The 12,451-nt window shown below is 36.9% G+C and overlaps 1 protein-coding gene across 1 annotated transcript in view; it reads right to left on the bottom strand.

The window, feature by feature from the left end:
* Positions 1-12,451, bottom strand: part of LOC131706570 (LIM homeobox transcription factor 1-alpha-like) — a 49,813-nt gene that overhangs the window by 36,987 nt on the left and 375 nt on the right. Inside the window, exon 2 of the mRNA XM_059007913.1 lies at positions 11,236-11,622. Coding sequence (XP_058863896.1) covers positions 11,236-11,622 — 387 coding nt within the window. The remainder of the gene's footprint in view (positions 1-11,235; positions 11,623-12,451) is intronic.

The raw sequence follows: 12,451 nt of genomic DNA, 5'->3' as shown, positions 1-12,451 counted from the left end.
AATCTTTTTTTTAACCCTTTTTAGAATTATTGTTTTTCCCCATTCAGAAATAAATGGAGCTCATAACGACATGAGAATCTAACCCACGTTTGTATTGTGTTATTTAAAGATTTAATGAATAAGATACAAGGTCATTTCCATGAAACCATTCTAAAGAGTGTCGTTGTCTTTCTTTTTTCTTGTTTTAAGTTTATTAAAATATTTAGTTTAGATATCAAAGTGCTTTCTTACATCCCCTCATTACTGAATTATTATTGACTCTAGAATTAAGCTCTCTGTCGTGAGTGAGGCCCAAGGTAATAACCCACACAAAGGAGTCCCGTTGCTAAGGAGGGTTGTGAAGATTATTGCTGGTTTTTCCTCGTGTTGGTCAGTGTGCTGGGGAGCGGGCCACTTCCTTTAGACCTGCATACTGTGCCTCAGGCCTTTAATGATCTCTGCCCTGTCGCGGGGACAATTAGATTAAGCCTTTGACCTTCTTTCATTAAACCGCTAGAAATACCGCCTCACCCGGCCTGTGATGTCAGCAACCCCTGATTCCTCCGTCAATAAAAGGTTAGGGAATTCTCAGGGTATATATTACACGCTTCGTTAGGAATTATTAATATTATTTTACTGGATTATATGATGGAAATTCCAGCCACTGCTGTCGTGTCCAGCTAAGAATTGGGACGTGGGACAAATATTTACTGGCCTGGGGCTAGGCACCCGGGTAGAGTTACCCAAGATCCAAGGAAAACTGGCATTGTCCCAGTTTTCAGCCTTCATTTTTTGTCCCGTCAGAAATAGTACAATTGTTCAATCGTCCTGGTTTTGCTATTTTGTATTCGCATTTTTTTTTTTTTTACAGAACTGTATAAGTGCGCTCAGCAAGTTAACAGCAGAGTCATGTGTTAGGTTGTGTAAGCGCCATACATCTTAGGGATTATTTATTTAATATAATTCATATTCTCTTCGACTTCCTGGATCCTGTCTAGTGTTTAAAAACTTGACCTTGGGAGGGCCACCAGCCAAGTTTGCCTTTTAAGTTAGTCCCAGTTGTGTCATTTTAACACAGCCATTTTTATAACTGATATATATATATATATATATATATATATATATATATATATATATATATATATATTATTATTATTTATTTCTTAGCAGACGCCCTTATCCAGGGCGACTTACAATTGTTACAAGATATCACATTATTTTTACATACATTTACATTATTTTTTACATACAATTGCCCATTTATACAGTTGGGTTTTTACTGGAGCAATCTAGGTAAAGTACCTTGCTCAAGGGTACAGCAACAGTGTCCCCAACCGGGGATTGACCCCACGACCCTCCGGTCAAGAGTCCAGAGCCCTAACCACTACTCCACACTGCTGCTATATGTGTGTGTGATCTGCAATAAATACACCCAATGTTTCACTTTTATATTATGATTGTGTTATCTCATACTGTTATTTTAACTGCTTCAGAGTTGCTACAGCTTCGATGTGTTGGAAAGAAAAATCCTATTTTCTCACTCTGGAAACAAGGGATACAGCAAACAGATTCATTAGGGAGTGGATAGTTGGCTTTTAAACTTCACAGTAGGGATTTGTTATGGTCGACCAGTTTCACCAGCTCCTGAACCAGTACGACAAGAACACACCAGTGCTCTGGGATTTCCCTGAGGGTGTCGACAGTCTAATGATACCAGTTGTCTCTATGATGCATGAAACACATGTTCTGGCATCCAGTTTAATTTATATAATGCTCCTCATCTCTAAAATAATCTATTGCCTTTTTTATTGCCTTTTTAAATGACCTAATCAATACTCTTGTTGAATCAAACTGATTGGCTGGTGTTGGAGAAGCAATAGAGAGAATATTGATTATTGTGTGGTTGGATTCTTTTAACTCCAGGTTGATGTTTATATGGGTCTGTAATTATATATCGATTTGTGTATTTCTACCCTTCAAAGAAATCTGTTCAAGAGTGTAATAAAGGTTTTTAGGACAGTCTATAGGATGGTAATTTGCACAAGTAACGATAAATACAATATTTACTATGGAAGTTGTTTCACCACTTATGAAACTCCCATTGTATATATTTGTAGAAATGGAATTGTCTTTTGCCACATTCTTGCCTGTTCAAATCCTATGCATCCATTGGTTAAGTGAGCACCTCTTTAAATATTTATCGCATGCTAAACACCATGCTGTAGACTGAAGTTGTTTAACCCTTTCAGTCCTGGCGTGACCTCAACGTCCCGCCTTATCTTAGCACCGCAGGTGAACACATGGCGTCGGGAATCACGTTGGAGCCTCACGGGACTCCGAGGTCCCAGTCTGAGGTTGTGTAGAAATATATGGAAAAAAAATGCGGTCCTGTTCTCATCTAGACTCAATAAAGGAGTTTATTCTTCAGTGTGACAAAAATCATTCAAGACTGGAAAGGGCTGAAGACATTACAAAAAGGATGGAAAGTAGGAAGAATGACCTTAAAATTATCAGAATTGTACAAGTGGGGCTGCATAGGCTTCCATACACGTGGAAAATAATAGACATGTTCCTTTCTGCAAAATGTACCCTGTGGCAGTTCTATTAAAGGTGACTGGCTATTGCAAAATCCCCATCTCTCAGACCCATCTCCCAAAATCCCCATCTCTCAGACCCATCTCCCAAAATCCCTATCTCTCAGACCCATCTCCCAAAATCCCCATCTCTCAGACCAATCTCCCAAAATCCCCATTTCTCAGACCCGTCTCCCAAAATCCCCATCTCTCAGAACCTTCTCCCAAAATCCCCACCTCTCAGACCCATCTCCCAAAATCCCTATCTCTCAGACCCGTCTCCCAAAATCCCCATCTCTCAGACCCATCTCCCAAAATCCCTATCTCTCAGACCCATCTCCCAAAATCCCCATCTCTCAGACCCGTCTCCCAAAATCCCCATCTCTCAGAACCATCTCCCAAAATCCCCACCTCTCAGACCCATCTCCCAAAATCCCTATCCCTCAGACCCGTCTCCCAAAATCCCCATCTCTCAGACCCATCTCCCAAAATCCCTATCTCTCAGACCCGTCTCCCAAAATCCCCATCTCTCAGACCCATTTCCCAAAATCCCCACCTCTCAGAACACAGTTTGTCTAATTCCATGTCTCCATCAGCTCCGTGAAACCAGCGTTCCCAGTATCAAACTGGGGCAGGTTCCATTTGCACTCTACACCCCAATCTGCAATCGGACATTAGTCTAAAGTCAAAGCTGACCTGTATTTAATGTCATTGCTATTTATTTATAAGTCAGTTCACCAGCCTCCAATAATATATTCACAGACTTGATGTTCAGCCTGTTTGCTGTAGTCAGAGACTTAAACCCTGCTTCTCTCTAGAGTCCTTCTCATTGGACGCTCATTGGGTAACTTCCACCCTCAATGTGGAGATCAAGTTCTGCCAGCCTGCAATCCTAACTGAGGCTGACAGAGTCCCAATTCAAATGGATTTGATCTCGACTTGCTCCTGATGGAAAGGCTGATTTCAAAGTCAGTCCCAATGGCAAGTGGAAACGTAACTTGAGTTCAATTTTAAAAATGCATTTGAAACACTGACTGGGACGTTGCTTATGTTCCACGCTATAGAAACCATAGCCTCTATCTAATCACATCTGTGTTCATTTTAAAACCAAGCCGCACGTTTAATCACTGGCTGCTGTTTATTGCTTTATTGCCATACTTTCAATATACAGTGGAGACGACTGCCCTATTTACCAGGACTGTGTATTCAGGACTCTTGTCTTCATTCTGCGTCATAAACACAGAGATCAATCACGCACGCAGCTGCTCACAATGTAAAAACTACGAATGCACGCTGGGCTTACAGAGGAACAATAAAACTTAGAATAACAATGATAAAGCCCATGAAATTTCCTGTCCCGTCTTGAGTAAACAGCGCCGTGTCACCGGCAGCCGTCCTGGAGCAACCCTGCACAAGCCTGGGTAATGCTGGGCTGATACGCTAACCTGAGACCTCTGGCTGCACGTCACTTTCTTAAGCCAGCAGTGTAAGGAGTTTGGTGTGTGCTGCTTTGCGTTTTTACTTTTGTTATTGAGTTATCCCACGTTGTGTTTGTTTGTATTCACCCTTATTCAAGTTTACCACACTACAAGTATAGCAAAGTATAATAGAGGACAGTTAAAGCATGGGCAAGCATTGTAAAATAAAATAGCTAGGGATGGTAAAGCATATTAAAAAACAAACCATGGTGAACTAACCCTTATAAAAGTTTCCCATAGTAAAATGTAATAAAGCCTATTTACAGCATGGTAAAGCATGGGTAAGCATTGGAAGCACTGGGGGTACCTTACCATGTCACTGCATGTGTTCCATTCCCTGTATCGCAGGCTGTGTGCCAGGATGTGAATTTGATGTCCTGTATTATTTTACTGTGATGTTTTATATTCCAGTGTATGCTTAGTTGCGTTTGTATCATGTGAATTATACCTATTTCAGTGTTTTCTTAAAAACAGTAGCATGCTTTAGGATAGCTCATGTATAATATTTTAATCAAAATCCATATCTCTAAAATAAAAAGATGCTCGATTTATTCCTAAATTATCATAGCTAATTTTGTCCAAATGAAAAATTTCTATAACAGAATTTGTACAACATGCTAATACTGGGGATTCAGTGTCCTTCAGGAAGTTAATAGCTGGACTGTATCTCGTTTAAAGAACCAGACTGCTTCTGTAGAAAGACACCTGGTAAAATCCAGAAATATTTTCAGTTGAAATCCCAGTTGGCGTAGTCTGGCTACTTCTCTAGAATCATGTGATAGCCACTGTCAAAGGAGGGTGTGACAGGTGCGCCTCACCCGGCGTGTACGGATCTGTAATGCACACCCCAAAACACCCCAAAACAAACACGACATACGCTCGGGGTCCAAGCGGTGTAGAAGGCTCTAACCTCAGAACTCTAAGGTCATGTGAGCCTGGATTGTGACGTCACAATGGGGAATTGTTTTTTTTTTTTTAGAATCATATGGGCATTCTCACAGAACTGTCGTTTCATGATGCTTCAAGTTGTGGAACCCCCTATAATATCCTAATTAAAACCCTCTTCTATATACAGCAGTGCGCACATTTATTAGAACACCTCAAGACTTGTCAGTTATATCCTTTATACAGCAGACTCCCGTTAATCCGTGTTTCAATAATTCATGTTTTGATAATCTGTGTGGTTTAATACAGTACATTATCAAAATGTATTAGTGCAGAAATCATCGGATCTATGTAGAAGCGGGTATTCACAAGATTTATTAGTGTGGAAATCAGAGTATCTGTGCGGAAGCGGACGGTCATCATTGAATTGAATTAAATTGAGTAAAGTCTAGTGCAAGGCAACGGACAGTGCTGTATTGTAGTTACTGAAACCAGCGACAAGCGAGCAGAAAGCAGACTTAAGACTCTCTTATATGAAGAATATGAAGAGCAGTTATGACACTTAAAGACTCAGACTCAGCAAGATCAGTGATTAAAGCAGCTCTCTCTCAAACATCTGCAGCAACTTCATTTTACGGATATCTCACTACGAACATATTTACCAGAGCAAACGTTTACACATGTACATGCACTGTACATAAACTGAAGAGAGTAATCATGCTAATTTTGAAGCATGTATATTTCACAGATTTTTAATGAAAGTGAAATCCATGATTTACCATGCTTTCACTGTGTTTGCTACTATTTTACAATGGTAAACTTCTATAAGGATAGAACGACTTGTACAGTTAAAACGACTTGTGGAAAATGTCAACCTGTGCTTGGTTTCTGACAGTATAGTGCACAGCAGGCTAAACTCTGGAAGAAATGTGTTAAAAGTAGAGACTCCAATGTATTATCTCTGTATAAAACTGATCAAGATTGAGGGACAGTGTGTGTAACATTAAAGATAGCGGTTGTATGCATTGTGGGAGTTGTTAGAAGCTTAAATAAGCAAATCATCTAGTTGTGGTAACTGATCAAAACCAAGCTCTCTCTTTGGAGCAGTCAAGAACTCAATCGCCTGGAACTAAGAAGAATCGTGGGGAGAGTTGACATAATTAACCCAGACCAACACTTTAAACACAACACAACCTGGAGCAGAGGACACACAGTTAAAAATGAAGTGGCAATAGACTTAGGACAATGGGAAGGAGACACTTCTTCACACAGAGAGCGTGAGGAGATGGAATGGGTTACCTAGTCATGTTGCTGAAGGAGACTCTTCTTCACACAGAGAGCGTGAGGGGATGGAATGGGTTACCTAGTCATGTTGCTGAAGGAGACTCTTCTTCACACAGAGAGTGGTGAGGGGATGGAATGGGTTACCTAGTCATGTTGCTGAAGGAGACTCTTCTTCACACAGAGAGTGGTGAGGGGATGGAATGGGTTACCTAGTCATGTTGCTGAAGGAGACTCTTCTTCACACAGAGAGCGTGAGGGGATGGAATGGGTTACCTAGTCATGTTGCTGAAGGAGACTCTTCTTCACACAGAGAGTGGTGAGGGGATGGAATGGGTTACCTAGTCATGTTGCTGAAGGAGACTCTTCTTCACACAGAGAGTGGTGAGGGGATGGAATGGGTTACCTAGTCATGTTGCTGAAGGAGACTCTTCTTCACACAGAGAGCAGTGAGGGGATGGAATGCGCTACCCATAGTCGTGTTGTTGAAACAGAAATGATGTAATCATTAGTTTAAGCACATGGTCACATAACTCCTAATGATTCGTATTGTGCTTTCATACGTTCATATTGTTGTGTTTGAAATGGAAACACTGGAGGCTGGAAGTGTTATCAACAGAAATAACAGGGGGTCCCCTGCAAGGCCATGGTAAATGGATATAAAATAACAGTATAAATGGACTGCTTGTTATGCATGTGCAGTCCAGCCTTGAAGCACATTAGCGAGCAGTTTAATGACTCGGGAGTGGGGCGCTTTATCAGCTCAGACCCCCACTCAGAATAATCACAGTTCCGCTTCTGCACGCCTCGACACTCAATAACGCATTGTGTATACTTTCAACTACATAGTTTAACTGTACACATGAGTTATTACTGTATACTACTACTACTACTACTACTACTACTACTACTACTACTAATAATAATAATAATAATAATAATAATAATAATAATAATAATAATAATAATAATACTTCTCAATCGTTCTCTGGCCTTTAGAAATATAGTTAAAGAGAAAATTAAAAAAACAGGTACAAATTACAAAGTCCTGTGCTGAAATAATAACAATGGCACTTAATGGGTTAATATAGTTTACAATTGTATAATTATCAGTGTTATTGTAAGGCTAATTATTATTATTATTATTATTATTATTATTATTATTATTATTATTATTAAGGTATTTGGATATCATATTCTAGATCAAATCAGATAATGTATAACTATAACTAAAATGTATTATTAGTATTAAATAACATCATAAAAGTCATAGCATCTGAAGTTGTAGTTATTTTTAAATATCTTATTTAATGTAGATAATAGAGCAAAATCTCACTAGTTATTATTAATAATATCATTATATATATTAAAAAAAAAAGCTATGCGACAAGAATCGAAACGTCAACGACTTTACTGTCCTACTAAATATAATAATCTCATACATTGTTTGCATGACTGCCTGTGACAATGGCAACGTTTTACTAATAATTATATATATATATATATATATATATATATATATATATATATATATATATATATATATATATATATATATATATATAATGATCTATTTATCACACAATGCAGTTGTCAAATTCAATGTCTTCATTATAAATCGCCTCAATCAACGCTGCGGTGCACAAGCTTGCTATTCACAGCCGACAATTAAACGGGCAACGAAACAGAGACTCGTGAAGCATTCCGCTATTTCTTTGCTGGTTGTTTTCTCATAGGCAATCTCAAGCCAGAATGCAGCGTTTGTCAGGGCAGACTTGTATCAGCTTACTGGCAAACTGATAAGAACGGGCTGTTAATTTGATGACTTACAACATATGCATAGGGCTACTTAATCTTAATAAAATACCCATCATATGATCTCGCTCACGCGGAGTGACACTCGTTAAAATGAGTTTTTCGAATGATCCCATTCGTTCGAGAGGCTCTGTATGACGCGATTTGTAAACAGCGCGGTCGAACAGTGAATATAGCTTTGGCTGAAAGAAATTACTTAATTGTGCTTCATAAAGTCGAATGAAAACCTGCTGAATAAGGTTACGTTAACATATTGAATTACACACCGCTTTGTGGCTTTCCAGATACACGACGAAAAACTGACAAGAATTGAAAAATTATTTTGCGATATCATGTTGTAGTTTCTTTGATTACATGACGTTCGTGTGGAATAAAATGTATCATGGTTTACATGTCACAATTTGTGTTTTTTTTTTCTGTTATTATTATTATTATTATTATTATTATTATTATTATTATTAGCATTATTAGTAGTATTATTATTAGTAGTAGTAGTAGTATTATTGATATTATTATTATTATTATTATTATTATTATTATTATTATTATTATTATTATTATTACAGTTTGAATTAAGGCGTCTTACCGCTAACCCTAAGAAAATGTACGAAATCATCAATTAGGTGGATCTGTTTTAACGATTTATTTTCTTTTATTTATTTTACAGAAGACCGCATTCAAATACATTTTTCAACGGTCACGGTTCACAATTGCGCTAAAATAATGTTAGTAAGCATTATTTCCTTACATATGTTTTCACTTGATGCTGGAAAAGAAAGAAAACGCAGCCAGTATTTGAAAACTATAACTTTATTTTAAGTCTATCTTAACGATGGAATCGATCTAAACGATGTTTCCATTAAATTAAAACATTTGAGAACTGAAATTCATTCAAGGGGAAATGTAGAAAACTAAAATATAAACATATATATATATATATATTGTACATTACATTAAATATAGAGAGCTTACAGACGAGAGGAGGCCATTCGGCCCATCTTGCTCGTTTGTTACTATAGCAGTCTAAATTATAAAATAGTATTGAGTGAGACCGCTTTATAATAATAATAATAATAATAATAATAATAAAGCGGTCTCAATACTATTTTAATAATAATAAAAACTACAATAACAATAACAATATATACATATATATAAATAAAAATATATCATCATCATCAACAGACTACAGATTGAGATGTCGTAGACTTAAACACAAGCGCTTATTATTATTATTATTATTATTATTATTATTATTATTATTATTATGTAAATTTATGGGCGTACTTACAGTAACAATGTGAACTGAGTTTGGAAAACAGTTTGAACTGGTCAGTAGACTATTATTATTATTATTATTATTATTATTATTATTATTATTATTATTATTAACGGCACTAACAATATATTTTTAAACGGTTAAGGCAAAAGAAAATGCTATTATTATTATTATTATTATTATTATTATTATTATTATTATTATTATTATTATTATTATTATAACAATCATAATTATAATTTATAGTCACAGGCAGTTCCCGTGTAATTATAGCTCCCAGGAATAATTTTAATAATTTGCATATCTGCTAAGGGGTTTACGCTGCCGGTGGTGTTAATCTAACGCAATTATTATCCTCACCAGTTTACAGAATCCGATTTCTTATAATTAAAAATACAGGTTCTATTATTTTTTTAATTTTGTATATAAACTGGAAGACAAGCCCAACATGATTGTGACACGGAATTATAGTCAGTGCGTCATTTAGAACTATATTCGCGTCACGCTTCGAAATGTATAGTTTGTATTGAACTGTAAAACATTACTACAAAATGTGTTTAAAAAAAAATAATTACGTGGGTATTTTTACTAAAAAGGTTTAATAATATCTTGATTAGTGGTAATAAAATATTTTAAAAAGACATGTATACCAGTCAGGGCTTTTATAGGCTATATTTTGTAATCCAAAATTAAAAAACAAAAAAAGCATATGCGTAAAATTCCCTTTAATCCCTATTTTGTTATTTATGCTAAATATTTGTATTATACTTAATAAAGAAATAAATAACAATAATAATAATAATAATAATAATAATAATAATAATAATAATAATAATATATTTCTATATAACTGGGTCCGTGGAAACACTCGCATTCTATAATAGAATCATACATCCGTATTTGACACACCTGTTCTGTGCATCGCTATTTACCTTCCTTTTCAATCCAGTGTGTGCAACGCCTTGCTGTCCATTAAAAAGCACGGTTCTTTATAGAATCTAGTAAAACAAGGGTTCTAGAGCGTAAACCTGGAACCACGTGGGTATTTCAACTAAACACACGCGAACCCTTATTTGGAACCGCTAATGCAATTTGGAAAAACAGCACTTGGTTATGTAGAGCGCAGTTAATAGTAAGATTATGCCATGGTTATTAACGCGAGCGCTGTATGCAATAATGGACAGGGTTTAATTGCGTTAGATTAACACCACCGGCAGCGTAAACCACTTAGCAGATATGCAAATTATTAAAATTATTCCAGGGAGCTATAATTACACGGGAACTGCCTGTGACTATAATAATAATAATAATAATAATAATAATAATAATAATAATAATAATAATAATAATAATAATAATAATTTATTGGATGTAGGGACAGACAGACAGGACACCAGTTATGTCACTGTGTTGTCTGATATGTTAACACCTTGCGTGTAGAATGGGTAGAACACATGAATTAGGCTGTATTGATATATGAACACGGTGTGAACCGGTTTGAGACGACTGTAAGATATGCGCGACTTCAAGATATTAACACGTTTTTCTTACAAATCCACGATAGACTACAGTACAGACTGGAGTTCTTGTTACGAATGATGTGGCACAGAAGTTGCATAAAAACACACGGAGTGTTGACGGCACGTTACAAAAATAGTACAAGGTTTGGAAAGGTCTGTAGCTGCGTGTGCCAAACAAAAACCAAACAAGTAAGAATATACGAAGAAAGGCAATGCAAGTCAAACAGCAATGCACTCCACAGGAGAAACGGCTGTGAAAACGCGTTACATACAAAAGTTGCACCAATATTTTAGAACAAATACCTTGCAGTTGTGCGCGCTGTCGGTATTATATCCTGGCGCATTTGAAAGCGCATACCTCTTACGAGACACAGACCGCGAATGCTGGACACTGTACACATTCACACGCACAGAAAACTACCTACCTGGGTATGAAAAACAAGGAAACCGGGCAATACTGTATTCGCTTCCAGGAAGCGGGGAGGGGAGGACGAATAAGTTGTTTCTGTTGGCTTGTAACGGTATTCCAAAATGAAGTGTGGCTCCAATCTGAAGCGGGGAGAGAACTTAATTTTCCTCGCTGCTGTTATTGATGATAGTTCCAGGAGGAAATGCAGCCCCTGTGAGTTGGGAGAGATATGATGCAGAGAGAGAGAAGGAGAGAGAGTGGGAGACGATGAGAGAGAGGGAGGGAGCAAGAGAGAGAGAGGGGGGAGAGGGAGGAGGGAATGGGAGAATCGTCGCGCGTGTCTCCGATCCAGTTCTGAGGAGAAATTGAGTAGTGCTGTGGTTCTCACTTCAGTCAGGAAGGGCTACAGGCTAAACTGTGGCTCTAGCACACCATCATTGCCTTTGGATCGGAATACAATGACAGTGCGGTGCTGTTTTTTTTTTTTTTTTTTTAAAGAAACACATAGGACTTTCTTCGCTGTAACGTATGAAGTTTTAATATAATGTTTTCATGCAGACTTTTTTTTTTCTGAATCTGCATTTTTTATGTTGGTACTGGAATGCAAGATTTAAATGCGGGCGTGTGTGTGTGTCTGTCTCTGTGTGTGAGAGTGTGTGTGCGTGTGAGTGTGTGCGTGTGAGTGTGTCTGTCTGTGTGTCTGTGTGTGTGTGTGTTTCTGCCGTGCATGAAACCATAGAGCAAACAAGGTGCAACAGCAAAAGGTTATCTATCTCTCTCTCTCTCTCTCTCTCTCTCTCTAGGCTTATATATAGATATAGATATAGATACAGTATAGATACAGTATATATATATATATATATATATATATATATATATATATATATATATATATATATATATAAAGATATGAAGCAATGCTGTACGTCTATACTATTGCATGCATAACAAAAATAATAGTACCCGAAAACTACAAAGCACTGTGGAGTATTTTACTATGTTATAGTATTTTACTATGTTATAGTATTTTTCTATGTGATAGTATTTTTTAAACGGTGCATACCGGCTTTTAAAGAAGCCTCTGTTATAGATAGTGCTTTTCGGTCAGACTGGACTATAGTCCAGACGCGTGGAGCTTTGTAACTTTATCGGTAAAAAAACAAATTCTGACTCGAATTTCATCATGTTTGAATTTGTCTTCCAATAAAGTCGATATACAAGCTAAAGACAGG

This window comes from Acipenser ruthenus, chromosome 36, assembly GCF_902713425.1.
Source record: "Acipenser ruthenus chromosome 36, fAciRut3.2 maternal haplotype, whole genome shotgun sequence".
NCBI lineage: Eukaryota > Metazoa > Chordata > Actinopteri > Acipenseriformes > Acipenseridae > Acipenser > Acipenser ruthenus.
This window is presented reverse-complemented; position numbering and strand designations above follow the sequence as displayed.